The sequence below is a fragment of the Canis lupus genome, chromosome 28 (genome assembly GCF_048164855.1).
Source record: "Canis lupus baileyi chromosome 28, mCanLup2.hap1, whole genome shotgun sequence".
In the NCBI taxonomy this organism is placed as follows: domain Eukaryota; kingdom Metazoa; phylum Chordata; class Mammalia; order Carnivora; family Canidae; genus Canis; species Canis lupus.
The window spans coordinates 26,215,165-26,238,262 of record NC_132865.1 but is presented as its reverse complement, the minus strand read 5'-3'; the positions used below and the strand labels follow the sequence as shown (position 1 = coordinate 26,238,262).

Below are 23,098 nucleotides of genomic sequence, written 5' to 3'. Positions count from 1 at the left end.
AGAAAAAAAATTTTTTTAATTAAAGATTTTATTTAATTATTCATGAGAGACACACACACACAGAGGAGGAGACACAGGCAGAGGGAGAAGCAGGCTCCATGCAGGAAGCCTGATGTGGGACTTGATCTTAGGACTATAGGATCATGCCCTGAGCCAAAGGCAGATGCTCAACCACTGAGCCACCCAGGCATCCCAGAATGAAGAAAAATGAACAGAGCTTAAGAGACCTGAGTATACCATCATATATAGATATATATATCTTCATATATACAGATAAATATATCAGGAATCTTTATATATACATATATATATATAAAACATATATATATATATAGATATAGATATAGATATCAGGAATCCCAGAGAGTAGAAAGAAAGAGAAGAAATATTTGATGAAATAATGCCTGAAAATTTCACAATTTAATGAAAAATATTAATTTATACATCTAAGAAGTTCCATAAACTCCAAATAGAATAAACTCAAGAAAATCTTCACTGAGATACATCATAATCAATTGTTCAAAGCCAAAGAGTATATTGAAAGTAGCAAGAGAGAAGTGACTCATCATATATAAGGTAACCTCAATAAGATCAACAGCTGATTTCTTACGAGAAACCATGAGGCCAGAAGACAATAGGATGCTATAGTTAAAGAATTGAACGAAAAATATGTCAACCAAAAATTCTATATGTAGCAAAATTATCCATCTAAAATGAAAGCAAGGCCAAGATATTTTCTAGATAAATAAATAACTGAGTCATTGGAAGACCTTTCCTATAAAAAATGCCAAAAGGAATCCTTCAGGGTAAAATGAAAATACACTAGGCCATAACTTGAATCCATATGAAAAATTAGAGAACACTAAAAGAAGTAATTTCATAGGTAAATATATTTATAAATCCTCTTTTTTCCCATATGATTTAAAAGACAACTGCATATATCTATGTTCAACGACACACAATTCATAAGGATGTAATTTGCAACAATAACAGCATTAAATGGGGAGGTAGAACTATACAGAAGTTTTTGTATACTTTTGACAGTATATTAATGTGAACTAGATATTTAAAAAATTAAGATGTTAATTGTAATCCCCAGGATAACCACATACACACAAAAAGTCTTAAAAATATATAAAAGAAATACAGGAATTATAATACAAAAGAAGCTAGTAACAGGAGAATTGAACAAAAGAGATATAAGAATACACATAGAGGGTGCCTGGGTGGCTCAGTTGGTTAAGCATTCAGCTCTTGATTTCAGCTCAGGTCTTAATCTCAGTTGTGAGTTAAAGCCTTGCACTGGGATCCATGCTGGGAATAGAGACTACTTGAAAAAAAAAATACAAATAGAAAAATGGCAAAAGTCCTTCATTAAAAAAAAGTCCTTCATTAACAGGAATTACTTTAAATATAAGTGGATTTTATAGACAGAGATTGGCAAGTGGATTTTAAAAAAATGATCCAGCTTTTGCTGCCTCTAAAAACACTCCCCTTAGATTCAAAGACAAATAAGATAAAACTGAAAGTATGGAAAAATATATTATATGGAAGTAGTAATCCAAAGAGAGCTGGAGTGACTATACTAGTATCAGACAAAATAAACTTTAAGATAAAGTTATCAGAAACAAAGAAGGACAATTATTTTTTTCAAAAGTCAATCTTTCAGGCATATATAGCAATTCAAAACATATATGTGCCTGAAACAGAGCTCCAAAATACATGCAGAAAAAAACTGATGGAATTGAAGGAAGAGTAGTAATTACAGTAGTAATTAGAGACTTGAATACCTCTTTCAATAGTGAACAGAACAGCTAGACAGAAGAACAGCAAGAAAACAGAAGACTGTACAATACCATAAACCAACTAGAATTACTGGACTTCTGTAGAACACTCTACCCAACAACACAAGTGCATATGGAACATTCTCCATTTAAACCATGTTTGGCCACAAAACAAGTACCAATAAATTCAAATTCAGAAATATTTAGATAAAGCAAAAGCAAAGTGTGTTCTCTGGCTACAATGGAATGAAATTTGAAATCAATAACAGAAGGAAATTTGGAAAGTTAAGAAACATGTAGAAATTAAACAATAAACTCCTAAATAACTAATGTCTAGGAGAAATCACAAGGGAAATTGGAAAATACACAAACCATACCAAAACTTGTGGGATGCAGTGAATGTAATTCTTAAGTGTTTTTTTTGTTTGTTTTCTTTTATTTATTTATGATAGTCACACAGAGAGAGAGCGAGAGAGAGAGAGAGGCAGAGACAGAAGCAGGCTCCATGCACCAATAGCCTGATGTGGGATTCGATCCCGGGCCAAAGGCAGGCGCTAAACCGCTGCGCCACCCAGGGATCCCCAGTGAATGTAATTCTTAGAATGGTAAATAACTACATTAAAGAGGAATAAAGATCTCAAATAACCTAAACTTCCACTTTAAGAAACTAGCAAAAGAATCACAAACTAGACCAAAAGCACAAAGGGAAAAAGAATAGTGAAGACTAGAGTGAAAATAAATGAAATAGAGAATAGAAGAATGAGCAAATCCTCAAAACCAAAAGCTGGAGATTTGAAAACACAAAAAAGATTGACAAATTTTTACCTAAACTGACCAAGAAAAAGATAAAACTTAAATTACTAAAATAAGGAATAAAAGCAGAGGGACATTACAATTGATCTTACAAGAAAAAAATCACAAAATAATACTGTGAACAATTGCTTACCAATAAAATTAACCTATATAAAATGAACAAATTCTTAGAAACACACAAACTAACAAATTCACAAACTAACAAATTCAAAAGAAATAAAAAATCTAAGTGGATCTATAAAATGTGGAGCTCAAGTCCATATTTAAAAAAAATCACAAAATAATACTGTGAACAATTGCTTACCAATAAAATTAACCTATATAAAATGAACAAATTCTTAGAAACACACAAACTAACAAATTCACAAACTAACAAATTCAAAAAGAAATAAAAAATCTAAGTGGATCTATAAAATGTGGAGCTCAAGTCCATATTTAAAAAAAATCCAACAATGAAGAGTTCCAATTTAGGTAGCTTCACTGGTGAATTAATTCTACCAAGGAGAAGGAGAAGGAGGAAAAATAACAGTAATCCTTTTTCAAGTTCTTCCAAAAAAGTAGGAGTGCAGACACAAACTATCTTCTTCTGTAAGGCCAGGGTTACCCTAATATTAAAGACATCACCAGAAAACTAAAGGACAATAAATCTTATGAATATAGATGTAAAAATCCTCAACAAGATACTAGCAAACTGAATAGAACAACATATTAAAAAGATGATACACCATGACAAGTATCATTTATTCTAGGAATACAAAATTGGGTCAATATACGTAAGTCAATGTATTTTCCATATTAATATAATAGAGAATGGGGCACCTTGGGGGCTCAGTTGGCTACGCATCAGACTCTTGATTTCAGCCCAGGTCTTGATTTCAGGGTCCTGGGATTCAGCCTGGAGTCTGGCTACATGATCATCAGGGAGTCTACTGGACATTCTCTCTCTCTTCCTCTCTCTCTGCCCCACCCCCTGCTCATTCTATATCTCCTTAAATTAAATAAATTTTAAAAAAAGAATAGAGAAGAAAACAGCACATTCATCTTGATAGATACAGAAAAGGCATTTGACAAAACCCAATACCTTTTCATGACAAAAATACCCAACAAATTAACAATAGAAGGGCATCTATAAACTTAATAAAGGGCATCTATAAAAAATCCATAGCTATCATCATATTTAAGAGTTAAAGACTGAAAAATTTCTTCCTAAGATCTGTAACAAAATAGAAATGTCTTTTCTCACTACTTCCTTCAGCGGTGTAGTAGAATTTATATTAAGGCTATTCAGCAAGAATAAGAAATAAAAAGGAATCTAGATAGAAAAGAAAGAAAACTATATTCACAGATGACATGATCTTATATATAGAAAAACATACTGAATACCTACCATTGTGCACATCCACATACAATTAGAGCTAACAAATGAGTTCAGTAAAGTTTCAGGACATAAGTTCAATATACAAAAATCTACACTAACACAATTCGAAGATAAACTTAGAAAAAGAATTCCACTCACAATAATATCTAAAACAACAAAATACTTAGGAAAAAATTTAACTAAGGGAGTAAAAGACTTAGACAGAAAACTACAAAACATTGTTGAAAGAAATTAAAGGCCTAAATAAATGGAAAGGCATCCCATGTTCAGAGATTGTAAGACTAAATATTAAGATGAATCTACATATTTGATACAATTTTATCAAAATTCCAACTACCTTTTTAGCAAGATTGGGTAAACTGATCCTAAAATTCATATGGAAATGAAATACAAAGAACTCAGAATAACAAAATAGAATCTTGAAAAAGATGGATAAAGTTGCAGGACTCAACACTTCTTGATTTCAAAACTTATAAAACTGCACTAATCAAAACAGTGTGTATTGGCATAAAGACAGATATATAAATCAGCAGAACAGAATTAATAGTTCAGAAATTAACCCATACATCTATAGTCAAGAGAATCTCAATAAGGATGCCAAAACCATTTAATGAGAGAAAAAAAAATCTTTTCAACAAATAGTACTGGGACAACCGGATGGATATTCACATGCAAAAGAATGAATTTGGTCTTCTACCTCACACCTTATACAAAATTTACTCAAACTGCATCACAGACCTAAAACTACAAAAATTAGAAAACATAGGTACAAATCTTTAAGACCTTGGATTGAGCAACTATTTTTTAAATACGATATAAAAGAAAAATAGATAAATTGGACTTCATCAAAATTAAAAACTGTTGTACACCAACAACACTATCAGGAAAATAGAAAGACAACTTATAGAACTGTAGAAAATATTCAAATCTGACATCTAATAAGTGTATAATACCCAGAATATATAAATAATACTTACAACTTAACAATAAAAATATAACTAAATTTAAAAATGGGCAAAGGGTTTGAATAGACATTTTCCAAAGGAGATAGACAAATGGCTAATAATCGCTTGATACAAATTGACTATACTCATCAGGAAAATGCATATCAAAACCCCAATTAGACACTGTTTCACTTTTAGCAGGTTAGCTACCATTAAGAAAATGTTGGGAAGGATACAGAGAAATTGGACCCCTCGTACATTTCTGGTAGGAATGTAAAATGCTACATCTACTGTGAAAAATAATCTACAATTTCTCAAAAAGTTAGAGTTATCATGTGACCCAACAATTGTGTGTCTAAGTATAAAACTTTGTACATGAATAGCTTTATTTATAATAGCAAAAGTGAAAACAATCCAAATATCCATTAACTGATAGATGAATAAACAAAACGTGGCACATATACATAATAGAATATTATTCAGTCACATGACGAAATGAAGTACTGACACTTGTTATGAAATGGATGAACTGTGGAAACATATTAAATAAAAGAAACCACATATAAAAAGCCACATATTGTATGATTCATATGAAATATCCATAGAGCAAGTCCATAGAGATAGATTATTGACTGCTAGGGAATAGGGATATGAAGGAATTAGGAGGCATAGAGTTTCTCCTTAGGGTGATGAAAATAATCTGGAATTAGATTGTGATGTTCCCACACCATTGTGAATGTACTAATGTACTAAAATCACTGATTATACTTTTTAAAGTGGTCAGAATACTTAAAATTTTCATGATGTAGTTGTTTGTGTTATGTGAATTTTATCTCAATTTTAAAAATTTGGTAGTTTCTTGGATGAATGTTTGTTTCTGATCATGATTTTAAGACAAATTAAGTGTATTTCCTTGATTAGAATATTTATTCAATGTAAAAAGCCATCCATGGGGCATCTAGGTAGCTCAGTTGGTTAGTGTCCGACTTCAACTCAGGTTATGATCTCAGGGCCCTGCCTGCAGCTCCAAGCTCCACAGGGAGTCTGCTTGTGCCTCTCCCTCTGCCTCTCCTCCTCCTCTTCCCCCTGCTTATGCTTTATCTCGCAAATAAATAAATAAAATCTTTTTTTTAAAGCCATGCATATAACAATGCTGTTCAATGAGCATCATTTATCTTTTTATTCCTGAGTAAGGCACACAACTCAAAGAATTGTCAATTGTCAGCCAGAATAAGAATTAGCATTCCATAGCATGGAAAACTATAAGATGTCTAATGATAGGCCTAAATAGATACTCTTATTAACTCTGTTTGGGATGAGGAAACAATGGAATCTTATTGGAGGTTTTGCTGGTTTAGTTCAGATAATTCCAGGAATTAGAAAATATGAAATCTTCCCTGAAGAAAAAGACATGATTTTTCTCCCTCTTCAGCATATCTTGAAAGGAAACTGAGGGTATTATAGTAACATGATGCTAAGTCATTTTTCTAATTCATTTATTTACTCATTTATTATATAAATATTTTATAAGTACTTACTTTGTGACAGGCTTATGCTAAGCTTAGAGCCACAAAAGAATAAAACTATATGCCTTCATATAGGAAGGTATAAAACAGATAATACAGTACAATCAAGATAGAAAAATAGAAGAAAATGCAATGAAAAGAGACAAGAGGTTCAGGGTAGGACTTACCATAGGAGTTAATGCTTTGAGTTGACAATTCAAGCATGAGTAATGATGAATAGCTGGGACATAAAAGTATAGAAGTTGGGGAAAGAATGTAAGGTTAGCAAGGATAGGCATGCAAGGCAGAGATGACAGACTAAGCAAAGATGGAGAACAAAAGCAATAGAGTATGTTTGAAAAACTACTGGTAATGTGGCCATGTCAGTGCATAATATACAAGCTGTGTGTGGAGGACACGAGACAAAAGGTAACCCAGGATATGATTGTGGGAGTTTTATAACCATGTGGAAAAGCATAGAACAGCATAGGACTTACATAGGGCGGCAGGTCAATGCGTTTAAATAACATGCCATTAGACTCTACAAGAGAAAATAAGTCTTATGAACTCTCAATATTATGTTAAAATAGGGATCCCTGGGTGGCGCAGCGGTTTGGCGCCTGCCTTTGGCCCAGGGCGCGATCCTGGAGACCCGGGATCGAATCCCACATCGGGCCCCCGGTGCATGGAGCCTGCTTCTGTCTCTGCCTCTCTCTCTCTCTCTCTGTGACTATCATGAATAAATAAATAAAAATTAAAAAAATATATATTATGTTAAAATAACTTTATGTTACAAATCCAAATTTGAAGATAAACTGAGTGCAAACATAAACCAGATTTAACAAAATCTTATGATCACCTCAATAGATGCAGAAAAAGCATTTGACAAAATTAATCCATTTATGATTAAAACTCTCAACAAAATAGGCGTAGAGGGGATGTACTACAACATAATGAAGACCACATAAGACAAGCCCAGAGGTAACATGATACTTAATGGTGAAAAGTTAAAAGCTTTTCCTCTAAGATCAGGAATAAGACAAGGATGCCCACTCTCACCACTTTTAACTCAATATTGTATTGAAGGTCCTAGCCAGGGCAATTTAGGGGTGGGGGTGGGGAAAGCATCCAATTGGAAAGGAAGAAATTAAAAAAAATTACCACTTGCAGATGACATATTACATAGGAAAAACCCTACAGACTCCACCAAAAGACTGTTAGAACTAATAAACAAATTCAGTAAGTTGCAAGAAACAAAATCAATATAGAAAAATTAATCATTTTCCTACACACTAATAAACAAATAGTAAGAGAAAAATAAGAAAATAATTCTATTTACAACTTCATCAAAAAGATGAAAATACATAGGAATAAATTGAACCAATGAGGTGAAAGACCTATACACTGAAAATTGTAAGACACCAATGAAAGAAATTAAAGAAGATAGAAGTAAATGGAAAGATATTCCATGCTTTTATAGATTGGAAGATTTAATACTACTAAAATGTCCATACTATCCAACACAATCTACAGATTCAATGCAATACTTGTCAAAATTCTAATAACGTTTTTCACATAAATAGAACAAAGCATCCTCAGATTTGTAACAGAACCACAAGAGACACAGAATAGCCAGAGCAATCCTGACAAAGAACAAAGCTGGACATCCATGCTTCCTGATTTCAAATCATATTACAAAGCTACAGTAATTAAAACAGTATAGTAGTGGCATAAATACACAGATTAATGGGACACAATGGAGAGCTCAGAAATAAAACCAGGCAGGGGTACCTGATGGTTCAGTCAGTTAAGTGTCCAACTCTTGATTTTGGCTCAGGTCATGATATCAGGGTTGTGAGATTGGCTCCATGTCAGGCTCTGTGCTGGGAGTGCAGCCTGCTTGAGATTCTCTCTCTCCATCTCTCTCTGCTGCCCACCCCTATCATTCATGCCCCCTCTCTAAAATCAATCAATCAATCAATTGAACCAGGCATATATGGCTAACTTGTAACTTATGACAAAAGAAGCAAGAATGGAGAAAGGACAGTCCCTTCAATAAATGCTAAATTGTGCTGGGGAAACAACACAGCCACATGCAAAATATTGAAACTTGACCACTATCTTATACCATACACAAAAATTACCTCAAAATGGATTAAAGATTTGAATGTAAGACTTAAAATCATAAAATGCCTAGAAGAAAACTTAGGTGGTAAACCTCTTGGACATGGATCTTGGTGATGCTTTCTAAATTTGTCAACAAAAGCAAAGGCAACTAGAGCAAAAATAAACAAGTGGCATTATATATCTAACTAAAAAGTTTTGTATAGCAAAGGAAATCATCAACAAAATGAAAAGGCAACTTACCTAATGAGAGAAAATATTTGCAAATATCCACTAAGGGATTAGTATCCAAAATATCTAAATTAAACATAAAATTCAATAGCAAAAAAAAAATCTAATTTAAAATTGGGCAGAGGACTTGATTAGACAATTTTCCAAAGATGACATATAGATGGCCAAACAGGTATAGGAAAAGACGCTCATCACTCATCATGGAGAAAATGCAAATCAAAACCATAGTGGTACACTAATAACAAAGTAACAGAAAGAGAAATTAAGAAAAAAATCCCATTTAAAATTGTATCAAAAAGCACCCAAAAATCTAGGAATAAACCTAACCAAAGGAGATGAAAGACATGTACTTTGAAAATGATAAAACACTGATGAAAAAAATTAAAAGTAACCAAACAAATGGAAAGATATACCATGTTCATGGGGGCACCTGGGTGGCTCAATTAGTAGTGTCCAACTCTTGATTTCAGCTCGGTCTTGATCTCAGGATCATGAGATCAAGCCCCATTTTATGCTCTGGGCTGGGTGTGGAGCCTACCTAAAAACAAAACAAAACAAAAACAAACAACTATATACCATGTTCATGGATTGGAGGAATTAATATTAAAATGTCCATACCACCCAAAGCAATCTACAGATTGAGTACAATTCCTATCAAAATACTAGCAGAATTTTCTACAGAACCAGAACAAATAATACTAAACTTTGTATGAACTACAGAAGACCCTCAAATAGCCAAAGTAATCTCGAGAAAGAAGAATAGAGCTAGAGATATCATAATCCCAGATTTCAAGATATACCACAAAGCTGTAGTAATCAAAATAGAAGTTTTTGCATAGGGAAGGAAACTATCAACAGAATGAAAGGGTAACCTATGGAATGGGAGAAAATACTCCCAAATGACATAGTAGATAGGGGTTAATATCCCAAATATATAAATATTTATATAACACAATACCAAAAGACAATCCAATTTAAAAATAGGCAGAGGACCTGAATAGACATTTTTCCAAAGAAGACATACAAATGGCTAACAGATACATGTAAAGGTACTCAGCATCACTATTAATCAGGGAAATGTAAATCAAAACTACAATGAGATATCACCTAACACCTGTCAGAATGGCTAGAACACAAAAGACAATAAATAGCAAGTATTGGTGAGGTTGTGGAAGAAAGAAAACACTTGCACACTATCGGTGGGAATGTAAACTTGTACAACTAGTGTAGAAAACAGTATGGAGGTTCCTCAAGAAATTAAAAGTGGAAATACCCAATATGATCCAGCAATTCCACTACTGGGTATTTATTCAAAGCAAATGAAAAAATAATTTGAAAAGATATGCACCATTGTTTATTATAGTTATTTACAACAGGCAAGATATGGAAGCAACCAAAGTGTTTGTCAATAGATTAATGGATAAAGAAGATGTGGTGTATATGTATATATATATATATATTATAGTATATACACAAGTATATATAATACATATATATATATATATATATATATAATGGAATATTACTCAGCCATAAGAAAGAATGAGATCTTGTCATTTGCAACAACATGGATGGACCTAGAGGGTATTACGCTTAGTGAAATAAGGATAAAGAAGATGTGGTGTATATGTATATATATATTATAGTATATACACAAGTATATATAATACATATATATATATATACATATATATATAATGGAATATTACTCAGCCATAAGAAAGAATGAGATCTTGTCATTTGCAACAACATGGATGGACCTAGAGGGTATTATACTTAGTGAAATAAGGTACAGAAAGATAAATACTGTGATTTCACTTATATGTGGAATCTAAAAAACAAGACCAAACAAAAAAACCAAAAGCAGAAACAGATTCATAAATACAGAAAACAGATTATGACTGGTGGTTAGAGAGGCAGAATGGGCAAAATGGGTGAAAAGGAAAGTACAGGCATCCAGGTATGGAATGAATAAATCATAGAGATTAAAGGTATACTGTAGGGAAGTAGTCCACGGTATTGTAAATAGCATTGTATAAGAGGTGATAGCTCACTTGTGGTGAGCATAGTGTAACATATCAAGTTGTCAAATCATTATGTTGTACATCTGAAACTAATATAATATTGTGTCAAATACACCTCAATAAAATACTTTTAAACCACAATGAGATATCACTTCATGCCTGTCATAATGGCTAGTATCAAAAAGACAAAAGTGTTGGTGATGATGTGGAGAAAAGGGAACCCTTATGTACTGTTGGTGGGAATGTAAATTACTGCAGTCATTATGGAATACATTATAGAGGGTCCTCAAAAAATAAAAAATAAGCATCGGCCTTTGGCTCAGGTCATGATCTCAGGGACTCTTATCCTCTAGGCTCCCTGCTCAGCAAGGAGTTTGCTTCTCCCTCTCCCTCTGCCCCTATGCCCCCCCACCAACTTGTGCCGTTTCTCTCTCAAATAAATAAATTAAATCTTAAATAAATAAATAATAAAACTACTATAACTACTATACAATCCAGAAACTCCACTTCTGGGTATTTATCTGAAGGAAATGAAAAAACCATCTGGAAAAGATATGTGTACCTCTGTGTTCATTGCATTATTTGCAACAGCCAAGACATGTAAACAAACTAAGTTTCTGTAGATGGATGAAAGGATAAAGAAAATGTGGCATATGGAATTTTACTGAGCCATAAAAAAAAAAAAAAAAAGAAATCCTATCATGTACAACAATATGGATGAAACTTGAGGGCATTATCCTAAGTGAAATAAGTCACATAAAGAAAGACAACTTATGGTCTCACTTATATGGGGAATATAAAGAAAGAAAGAAAGAAAAGAAAGAAAGAAAGAAAAGAAAGAAAGAAAGAAGAAAGAAAGAAAGAAAGAAAGAAAGAAAGAAAGAAAGAAAGAAAGAAAGAAAGAAAGAAAGAAAGAAAAACTCATAGATACAGAGAACAGATTGGTAAATTACTGGTGAAGGGTGGGGGTGAAATGGATGAAGGGGAGTCAAAAGGTACAAAATTCCAGTTATAAAATAAATAACTCCTGTGTAAAAAATATAAAACCAAAGGAGCAGTCTATACATGTTTTAATAAAGATCAAATTGCCATAACATGATGATATGTGTATACAATGCTTTGCCATAAATATTGCACAATACGTTAAACTACCTTTGGGGAAAAAAGAATAAAAAAATTAACTAATAGTATTCCAAAAAAGTTAAGAAAGTGTTAAATAGCTTTGAAGCTGGAGATTCAGTAGCATATTTTAAAAAATAAACAAAACAAAACAAAAACAAAGTTCTATCTAAAGTAGTCAAATTCCTAGAAACGAAATTAGAATTGTGGTTTCCAGGAGTTGGTAGAGGGGGAGGAAGAAATGGGAAGTTGTTCAACAGACACAGAGTTTCAGCCTCAGCTTTACAAGGTAAAATAATTCTAGAAAGGGCAGCCTGGGTGGCTCAGTGGTTTAGTGCTGCCTTCAGCCCAGGATGTGATCCTGGAGACCCGGGATTGAATCTCATGTCAGGCTCCCTGCGTGGAGCCTACTTCTCCCTCTGCCTGTGTTTCTGTCCCTCTCTCTCTCTCTCTCTGTGTGTCTCTCATAAATAAATAAATTTTTAAAATCTAAAAGAAAAGTTCTAGAGATCTTACACAAGTATGTGAATATAGCTAATGCTACTGATCTGTACATTTAAAAATGATCAAGATAGTAATTTTATGTTATAGGTTTGTTTTTTTTACAACAATTAAGAAGGAAGGGAAAGGAAAGGGGGAGGGAGGGAAGGAAGGAGGGAGGAGAAAGAAAGAAAATAATCAAGTGTTAAATAGAATAATAGTAAAACTTCAAAACCAGACTTCAGTGCACAGCCAAATCAACTGTGGAGCTTTTGCAAGCATACAGATGTCCCAGACCTACAGAATTAGAACCTCTAATAGTAGAGCCTGACACATGAGTTTTTAAAAACAACATCCCATTCACAAATGATTCTGAGCATCAGATGTTGAAAACTACTAATTTAACTGGTGGTCACAGGATTGTCTACTCTGTTCCTGGTCTTTTTTATGATGTGGTCCTCCTTTGGTTTATAGAGAGTGAATAAAATCCTGCATCTGACATGCACACTTTACTCTCAAGTTCCCACTCCTGGCTTCCCAGTTCTTTGTCCTATCTTTAATCGGTTTTTGAGTACTTGTTTGCTTTTGATGCATTAGTGCCTTTGGATATGACATACTCCTTCTGCCAACCTTGGACCCAAGGACCCACATATGTCTGCACTGCCTTGCCTAGTCTCCCAGCCAGGACAGAGCAAAAATCAGGAAGACATCCTGAAAACCAAGGGAAAAGAAGGCATGGTCAACAAAACTTGTAGAAAGGTCAAATAGAATGAGGGCTGAGAATAGGCCATTGATTTTTTTTCAGTTAGGCTGATGAAATGGAGAGCAAGTAGAAAACTAGAAATCAGATTACTGTGGGTTGAAGAGTGAATGGACACTGAAAATGTGGCATATATACAATTGAATTTTATTGAGCCATAAAAAGGAAGGAAATCCTATCATGTAGAACAATATGGATGAAACTTGAAGGCAATATCCTATGTGAAATAAGATAAAGGACAGTAGTTTGAAGGACAGGTGAAGACATAAATATAGTTTTTCTTTAAAAAAAATGGTGAGACACATTTGCTTGCTGAAGACAAAGAGGCATTATTGAAGATACTGGAGTTGGGAGGAGGGATTGGTGACTGATAGACCAGGATTTGGGTGGATGCACAGGTAGGTCCTAGAAAACACTGGCAAGGTTAATCTTAAAGAGAAGAGGTTCTTCTTTCCTCCAAATAAAAGGAGGGAAAGATGGCACAATCACACAGTATTATTTCCTTCTAATGAACTTTTTACCCCTTTTGAAGTAGGAAAGGAGGTTTCTTGTTGAGATGGGTAAGGGAATGAGGAAGAGGAATCAAAGAGAAGTTAAAAAAGCTGGAATAATTGCTACAGGAGACTTGAGAGGGAACTTATTGAGGCGAAGCAAAAGGATTGGCAAAAAGCATAGAAGACCAGCTGAGGTAGAAAATTATAAGTCTTTACTGGCCCTAAGTTTGCATGGTTGTGCGATCTTCTTAGCAATGTTAATCATCCCAGAAATCAGAGTGGAAGCAGTGAAAGACTAATTTCCTTGGGGTGTGACAGGAAATAAAAATATTTAAAGAAATGGATAACTTGATTTGAGTGGCACTCAAGTGCATGACCACAAGGTTCATACCGTTAGTTGAGGAAATTAAGTCAGTGAGGCTGGCAGACTGGAAGAATAGATCCTGGTATGTTTAAAAAATGGGTTTATGGAGAACAAGAAAGCGGGTGCTTAACATAAAAATGTATCAGGGAGTTATGCTATATATTTTTGCACTGAGAAACCTAGAAGATAAAGGCACTGGGGACCCTACAAGAACTACCAGCTTGGTCCACCATTAGAAATTGCCAGGAACTGCTGGTAGCCTTGACAGAACTCACTATCACAGGCACTTGAGCTGTTCAAACAGCAGGAGAAAGGCCTACAAAAAGCAAGTGGAAGGGCTAAGGGCTAAGGACTTGGAATAGAACCAGTGGTGGGCGCTGCTGTTGGAAGTAGGAGACAAAGTGTGTATGGCCATTTCTTCTACATCTCAGTCTTCTCCCTTGATGTCAGAGTTCAGTAAAGATTTCTAGCTTAAAAAAGAAAAACCAAGAATGAAAAAATTTTCCCAAGAAATGTAATAAGGTTAGAGGTCCAGAAACTTTTGTTGGAAATCTGAGGCAAATACAGAAATCTTAAGTTGTATGCAGCCCTCAAATTCTGGGTAAGTTATAGGCTGGTAAAACAACAACAACAACAACAACAACAACAAAAACCCAACATTTACAAAAATGTAACACACAGAGATCTTAGTGGCCTGTTGAAGGCTTAAAGATCTGCAGTGGCCTACTGGTGTCAGAACATCAGGTCCTCATTCCTTAAAGGAATACTTTTATGATTGGTAAAGACAAATACTTCTAATATTGGACACATTTTACCTGTTGTGTTTGCTCAAATATTCTATTCTACCTTATTAGGCAGGGTAAAGTGCTGGCTATTAAAATGAGCCTTAGAAAATAAGGCTAACATAAAGCTAAGATAAAGATTTATCAATTGGCACTTAAACTTTTCAAAAGCTTAAGTATTTTTAACTTTAATATTTAAAAAATACTCAAGCATATTGCCTTATAAAGTCAAGTTATTATATAGTCTAGTAAAAACTTGGAAAGATTATTTGCTATAAAGTGGTATCACTGCCTCAAGTGCCACTAGAGGTCAGCACTTGACTCTCCATCTGGTTTTATATGGGGTGGGGGGGAAAGATCAATTCTCTAAAACAGATCATCATTTATGGTTCCTATTGTTATCTCATGCCATCTGTCTTGAATCACGAATGTGACTGTGGATCACAGAGAACTAGAGAACACCCTAACAATTACTGGGATGAGCTGTTCTGATATTCCATCTGCAAATGTGAGGAAATCACAGGACTGTGTAATGTGGCCTTCAGAGGGCTTGGGTGCCTTGGTGGTCAAAATACTTGAATTATATATTATGTAGCAGGTGTTTCAGAAATAATTACATGGCAGGGTGGTATTGGCATCATTATTTGCAGTTTGAAGCTAAATGGTGCCCTGAATTTGCTATTCTGTCCTTTTTGCAGGACTCTGTACTAATCCTCACCCAGTGGCCTCTCTTCCTTGAGCCCTACTAATACTCTTGTTCTAGCTTTCTTTCAGCAGCAGACTGTATTAAGTTTCTTGTGTGAAAGGAATATGTATTGGGTACAAATGCATGAAGTGTTTATTAAAGGGTTCAAGGGATTTGGGTGCTGATCAAGGAGAAAGATATGACTATGAAAGGCAGTAACATACAACAATCTTTATTGGGTGGGGCTCAAACAGGCTTGCTTGAAAGGGGAAGACCCTCACAGCATGAGACCATCCAGAGGTTCAAAGTTTGGGACCTACCCTTAGAAGGGAAGTTTGGCAAGGGAACTCAGAAGAGGGGAGGCAAGAGTGTTGGAAAGGAGGCTTACATGTTCACGTGATATCACTCAGGAGCAAAGCGGGAAGTCTCTGAGTCAGCTCCAGAAGACTTGGAGCTTGGAGTCCTAGAACTGCAAGGCTCTATCTTATCAATAGCCATCACGTAGGGTGAGGTCTTGCAGGAATGCTAAGTGAATAGGCTCTAAATGGCTGATTGTATGCTTCTTTGGGCTATTTTAAAAATTATTAAATGTCTTAAAATTTGAGTGTCACACTGTGATGACCTTTTGAATGAATGGGTCTCAGCTTGCAGTAAAGAAATAAATAATATACAGAGGCCATCTTTGGGACATTTATATAACAGTGGTATAAAGCCCTTTATGCAATTAATATATACAGTTGAACCTTGAACATCACAGGTTTGTACTGTGTGGGTCCACCTTTATGTGGATATTTTTGGTAAATACAGTCCAGTACTGTAAATATATCTTCTCTTCCTTATGATTTTCTTAATAACATTTTCTTTCTCTAGCTTACTTTATTGTAAAAATACAGTATATAAGTTAATTGTTTATGTTATCAGTAAGGCTTCTAGTCAACAGTAGGTTATTGGTAGTTAAGTTTTGGGGGAATCAAAGTTATACATGGATGTCTGGCTGTGTGGGAGATCGGCACCCCTAAACCCTGCATTATTCAAAGTGTCAACTAAACTTGAAAGAAGAGATTGAGATGTAAAAGATAACCAGGAGTTTCTGGTTATCATTGACAAGGTAATTTTGATCATATCTTCTCCCTTCTGTTGAGAGGAACTAGAAAAATTAGAAAAAAAATTTTTGTATATACATTTTAAAAGCATTGAGATTAAAGAATTACTGCTGACTAGATCACAATAAGAAACAAGAGAAGCTGAGAGGCTAAGCAGGACTCTACAGAGAAAGGAGAAAAATCTGGAGCCCTACCTAACAAGTATGGGAGTCTTGCAATTCTATTTAGACTCTGAAGTGCTGTACCCCAGGACAAAGGGCAAAATGGAAGTAAATAATCTGTGGCTCACTATTTTGTGGTCCTCCATAAACCATATTTCCTGGTTTCATGTCCTCAAATAGCCCTCTTGAATCTGGGCTGGCTCTCTGACCTAATTTAACCAACAGATTGCGGCAGAAGTGATGGTGTATCTAAATCCTAAAAAGGCTCAGCAGCTTCTGCTTTTGCAGCCTTGTCTAAGCTGGCCACCTCTTAAGAAACAGGACTATTCTGAGATTATCATACATTGGGGATCCTCACCTAGTCACATGGAGAAGTCATGTGGAAAACAGAGTTCCTAGCCAACAGTTCCTAGCTCAGTCAGAGCCATCACCAACTTAAGGTCAGTGAGGTCATCTTGGAAGCAAATCCTTCAACTCCAATTGAGCAGTCCTAGCCAAAGCCAAACAGAGCACAGAAAAACTGTCCCCACCAAGTTCTGCCTAACTACAACATTATAAGCAAACTAATAAAATGTTTGTTGTTTTAAGCTATTTAATTTCACCAAAGTTTATTACACAGATCATGGAAAACACCAGCCTTGTATGAATTATAACTGAACTTTGAGCCATCAGGGTAACTGAAAAGAAATCTCAATACCTAATACTGGATTGCAATGATCCCAGTTTTGTAAGTGCCTCCAAACATCTGAAAGTAGGAAATAAAAATGCTCTCTGGCATAAGACAACATTTTCTTAGTAGTCCAATTATTTTTTTAATTTTTTTTCAGTTTTGTTGGGAAATAACTGACATACATCAGTGTGTAAATTTAAGATGTATAGCATGATGATTTGATATGCATACATACTTGATTGTCGCAATAGGCTCCGCTAACATTTATCATGTCCTACAGATACAAAAGAAGAAAAGAGAAACAATTTCTGCTTATGTTAAAAACTTTTAGGATTTACTCTTTCACAACTTTCCCAAATATATTCTTTTAAACTTTTTAAAATACAAGATCTGGCTACAGCAATAAGCATATAAGTCAAGACAATATGAACTAAGAATCAGTAAAAGTTTGACAATAGACACAGAATCATGGACAACCTCATATATTAGAATTATCAGACACAAATGTTAAAATATCTATGATCAAGAAACAAAATACAAGATTAAGAATTTTCACAGAAAACTGAAAATTATGAAAAGGGACATTTCAATTTTTTAAATGAACACATAAATTTTACAACTAAAAAATACAGCAATCAAACTAAAGAATTCAAAGGTAGTATGTACAGGTTAAAGAGCTAATTGGAAGATAGGCCAGAATAAAATAGCAAGAAAAAAATCACAAAAGGACAGGAAACAGTGCAAGAATATACAATAAATAAAAGATCCATTAAGAAGGTCTTAGAAAAATGCAACTGGAGTCTGAAAAGGAGAGTAGAAAGAGAATGAGATGAAAACTATTTGTAAATAATGTCTGAATCTTCTAGGTTCATGAACAATATCAATCCATATACCAGAAGCCCAATTAAAGCCAAGCAGAACAAGTATAAAATAATATATTTCAAGCACATCACAGGAAAACTGCTGAAAATCAATGATGAAGAGCCTTTAGAAAAAAAAAATGGAAACTATCTTCAAAGAATAACAACTAGACTTACAACAGATTTCTCAACAGAAATAATTGAATTCAGAAGACAATGGACTGAGATCTTTAGTGTAAAAAAGAAAATAATTGATAACCTACAATTATACATCCATAGAAAACACCCTTCAAAAATGAAGGTGAAATAAAGACATTTTTAAATTAAACAAAACTGTAAGAATTAATTATCAGCAGATCTGCACTAACAGATATACTAAAGGGTGTTCATAGAAGGAAAATAATCTCTGATAGATGGTCAGAGATGCAACATAATAACCAATAGCAACAAAATTGAAAAATATGTGAGTAAATGCACACAAATACTAATTGTGAAAAATATAATTAAATAATTGTATTAAATAACAATTCTTGAGGGACTAAGAGATAGAGAGAATTAAAGTAACAGGCTAGCTACCAACAACACTTAAGTTGGGACAAAAGTAATAGTGGTCATGTTCTAAGATTTTTATTTTGTCTTAAAGACAAAAGTACAAAAGTACCTTGACATTGGACTTTGATAAGGATTTTGTAATCTCTAGGAAAATCCCAAGAGGAATTTTAAAAATGCATAATTTCCAAGGCAACAGAGGGAAAAAAGTAGAAAAATTAAAGAACCAATCTAAAGGAAGGCAAGAAAGGAGAGGAAAGAAAATTTATTTTAGATGGGACAAAAATGAAACAAAGAAGTGGTGGATTTAGCCTGAGATATATTAAAAATAAGCATAAACTAAATGCTTCAATTAAAAGAAAAAGATCGTCATTGTGAATAAAAAACCCAAAACAATATGGTGTTCACAAAATACACATCTACTATATAAGCATACTAAAATTTGAAAATAAAAGTAGAGAAAAATATATTCTATGTAGATGCCTACTCAAAGAAAGCTAGTGTTGCTTTATTAATATTAAAGTAATGACAAAAAATGTTACTAAGGATAAAGAGGCATATTTCAAATGATAAAAGTTCAATTCATCAGGAATGTATAACAGCTGTTAATTTGTATGCTTCAAAAACCATGGTCTAAAATACACAACTAGCAAAAAGTGACAACTATAAAGAGAAATATGCAAACCTACAGTGATAGTGAGAGACTAGATTTAACATAACCTGTTTGATAGATCAGTAAAATGGCTAAGAGTATAGAAGATTTGAACAAAATAATTAACAAAGTCTAATGCTCTTATATAAGAATGGAGCACTTAACAGGTATGGACTACGTATTCTTTAAAACAGATACAAAAGATTTATAAAAATTGAACAAGTAATAAGACAAAAAGCAATTCTCAAATTTTGAAGGATTTAAATCAAGTAAAACATGTTTTCCCACTGCAGTGCAATCAAGCTAGAGGGCAAAAATAAAAAGATAACTAGAAAATTCCTATTTGTTTGAAAAATTTGGAGGCACATTTTAAATGAACTCATGGCTAAAATAAACCACAATTAAAATCAGAATATATCGGGGATCCCTGGGTGGCTCAGCGCTTTGGCTCCTGCCTTTGGCCAAGGGTGTGATCCTGGAGTCCAGGGGTTGGAGCCCCGCATCGGGCTCCCGGCGTGGAGCCTGCTTCTCCCTCTGCCTCTGTCTCTGATTCTCTCTCTCTATCATGAATAAATAAATAAAATCTTAAAAAAAACAAAATCAGAATATATCTAGAAGTGAACATGACATATTAAAACTTGTGGAATGCAGTTGAAGTAGTACTTAGAGGAAAATTTATAGAATTAGTGTACAAATTAGAAAATAGTCCAGCAATAAATAAAAAATAATACATAATGACCAAGTTGAGTTTATCCAAGAACAAACTTCATTTAATATTAGAAAATCAATCATGTTAACAGACTGAAAGAGAAAAAAAATGTGTTTTCTCAACATATTCAGAAAAAGCATTTGAAAAAAAATTGAACATCCATTCACTGTTAGTCAATTAGTAAAAGAGAACTCACTTTTTTAGAAAGCTTTTATTTATTTATTTATTTACTTACTTATTTATTTGTTTGTTTATTTCAGCAAGATCATGAGCGGGGTGAGGAGCAGAGGGAAAGGGAGAGACAGAATCCCAAGCAGACTGTGCTGAGCATGCAACCTAACACAAGCTTTGATCCCATGACCCTGAGATCATGACCTGAGCTGAAATCAAGAGTTGGACCCTCAATCCACTGACCCATTCAGGCACCCCGGGAGAAACTTGCTCTTGAAGATACTAATACATACTTTAAAGTACCATATTTCAAACTATGATTGGCCCAGAAATAGCCAAACAGACCAATGGCAGCAGAAGACAGCCTAGAAATACAGGGAACGGATTTTATTTTTTAAATAAATAGTGCTAGGACAGTTAGATAACCATATTTTATTTCATTTTATTTTATTTATTTTATTTTATAAATTTTTATTTATTTATGATAGTCACACAGAGAGAGGGAGAGAGAGGCAGAGACACAGGCAGAGGGAGAAGCAGGCTCCATGCACCGGGAGCCCGATGTGGGATTCGATCCCAGGTCTCCAGGATCGCGCCCTGGGCCAAAGGCAGGCACCAAACCGCTGCACCACCCAGGGATCCCAGATAACCATATTTTAAAGATGAGATTGGACACCTACCTTCCACCACATTGAAAAAGCAGCTACAAATCAATCCTTGACTTCCATGTGAAAGGCAAATCTATAAAGATTTTAGAGTTATAGAATTTATAGGACAATATCTTTCTGAATTCAGGATAAAATTGATCAATTCAACTAAATTAAAATTAAGAATTTCTGTTCACCAAAAGATTCCAGAAAGAAACTAACAATAAGTTCCCAGAAAGAGAGAATATATATGCAATACATATAAATGACTAAGGATTCATATAGAGAACAGGTATTTTTTAAAATGCTACAATTTAAATATCAAACTAAAAACTGGCAAAAGACTATGCACTTAAATAGATGATATCCAAATGGCATATATAGGTATATATATGTCAGCCTCATTAGTAATTAGGAAAATGTATTAAACCACAAAGGGGTATCTATATATCTATGTATCTATATCTATATCTATATCAGCAGGGACATATGCACTGGGGCTCCTGTATTGGTTTATTATGTTTTCACTTGGGTGTTGACTTAGTCCAAGAGGGCAGAGGAATTCCACTGAACTTCCAATATTATGACAACTATCAAGTTCCATTATTGCAATACTTGCCATCACCTAGAGTTACTAATCTAGGGTTTGTTTTTACCTTCAAACTTGGTTTATAGCAGCTCATTTTCCTATTTACCTCTAGTCTCCTTCCCATTATACTAATGTTTTCTAGAGAAAATAGTCTATGTCTGAGCTCAGATTTTGCTTTCTTTTGCTACCTGAGCTTTTTCAAACTCAGATTTTGCTCTGCATGTGTGTGTGTTTCTGTCACAAGGGTATTTTAAGGGTTCTAGGATATGGGAAGAAATCACTCTTACTCTTCTACTGTTTCATCTTATGCAGCAGGTGGCTTCTTCTGGGACATTGAGGAGGCAATAAACTTTGTGGCTGAGAGAGTTTAGCAGAAAGTCACACTGCAATGGAGAATTTTTTTTAAGAGAAGGAGAGAGTGGTGGGAGGGGCGGAGGAAAAGAGAAAATCTTAAGTGGGCTCATGGGGCTCCATCTCACAACCCTGAGATCATGACCTGAACCTAAGTCAAGAGTTGGATTGGCTCAGTTAATCAACTGAGCCACCCAGGCACCCAGGCAAAATTTTGAAATAGGAAACAATAGGTGATAATTGGATAAAGCAGCTGAAAATGTGTTGAGTAGGGAAAGGCAGTTTATAGACAGAGCCATGCCAGGATGAAACTTAGTTCCCTGAATCTTAGATGCCACCTTTCCCAAACAAGGTTTCCAATAACATTTCAACCTCATGGAGACGGATCTGGCCTAACTGTGAGGCAACATGGTCAGAATCTGGTCTTAGATGACTTAGAAACCAGTAGAGAGGGATCCCTGGGTGGCGCAGCGGTTTAGCGCCTGCCCTTGGCCCAGGGCGCGATCCTGAAGACCCAGGATCGAATCCCACATCGGGCTCCCGGTGCATGGAGCCTGCTTCTCCCTCTGCCTATGTCTCTGCCTCTCTCTCTCTCTCTCTCTGTGACTATCATAAATAAAAAAAATAAAAAAAAAAAGAAACCAGTAGAGAGTAGCAGGTAGATCTGATGGTAAGAGGATTGATGTTAAGAGGAAGAGAACTGACCAGAGCACTATAATTCTTAGAATTATGCTACTGCTTCAGAATAGGGGCCTTAAGTAATATAACCATAAACCCCATGTTTATTTTATCTGCCACTCATTGAATTCACTATGCACTGCAGTTGACAGTTGTCATTGGATTTTTAAATGGAAGTTAGAGGCATTAATGCTATTTCTAACATTAGTTTATAGTCATACCAGATTAATAGATGACTAAGTATAGAGAGATTTAGAATAAAAGGCACACATTATGTCACTTTTAAATATAAAATGAGAAATTATAAGAAAGATCTTTAAAATGAACTAGGTGAAATTTATATTCAAATGACTCTAAGCACTTCTTTTTATCCTAAATTCCATACATGCTTCCTTGTTCTATAGGCAATTCCCAAGGATGGGTCATTGACCAAGTACTTCCTGAGCAGTTGTATAATTTTGGCAGCTGCTT

At 34.5% G+C, this 23,098-nt stretch overlaps 2 protein-coding genes across 27 annotated transcripts in view; one reads left to right on the top strand and one right to left on the bottom strand.

Moving 5' to 3' along the window:
* LOC140620331 (uncharacterized) overlaps positions 1–23,098 on the bottom strand; it is a 228,710-nt gene that overhangs the window by 165,847 nt on the left and 39,765 nt on the right. For 2 of the 23 annotated variants that reach the window (XM_072804469.1, XM_072804472.1), the window contains exon 4: positions 9,193–9,317. The exons of the other annotated variants lie outside the window; for them this stretch is intronic. Coding sequence is in view for 1 of the 2 variants with exons in the window: in XM_072804472.1 (XP_072660573.1) it covers positions 9,193–9,201 (9 nt within the window). In the remaining variant the exon portion in view is untranslated. The remainder of the gene's footprint in view (positions 1–9,192; positions 9,318–23,098) is intronic. 23 annotated transcript variants of the gene reach the window in all.
* The window catches only part of DNAJC5B (DnaJ heat shock protein family (Hsp40) member C5 beta), an 82,704-nt gene that overhangs the window by 34,073 nt on the left and 25,533 nt on the right, over positions 1–23,098 (top strand). The window lies entirely within an intron of this gene.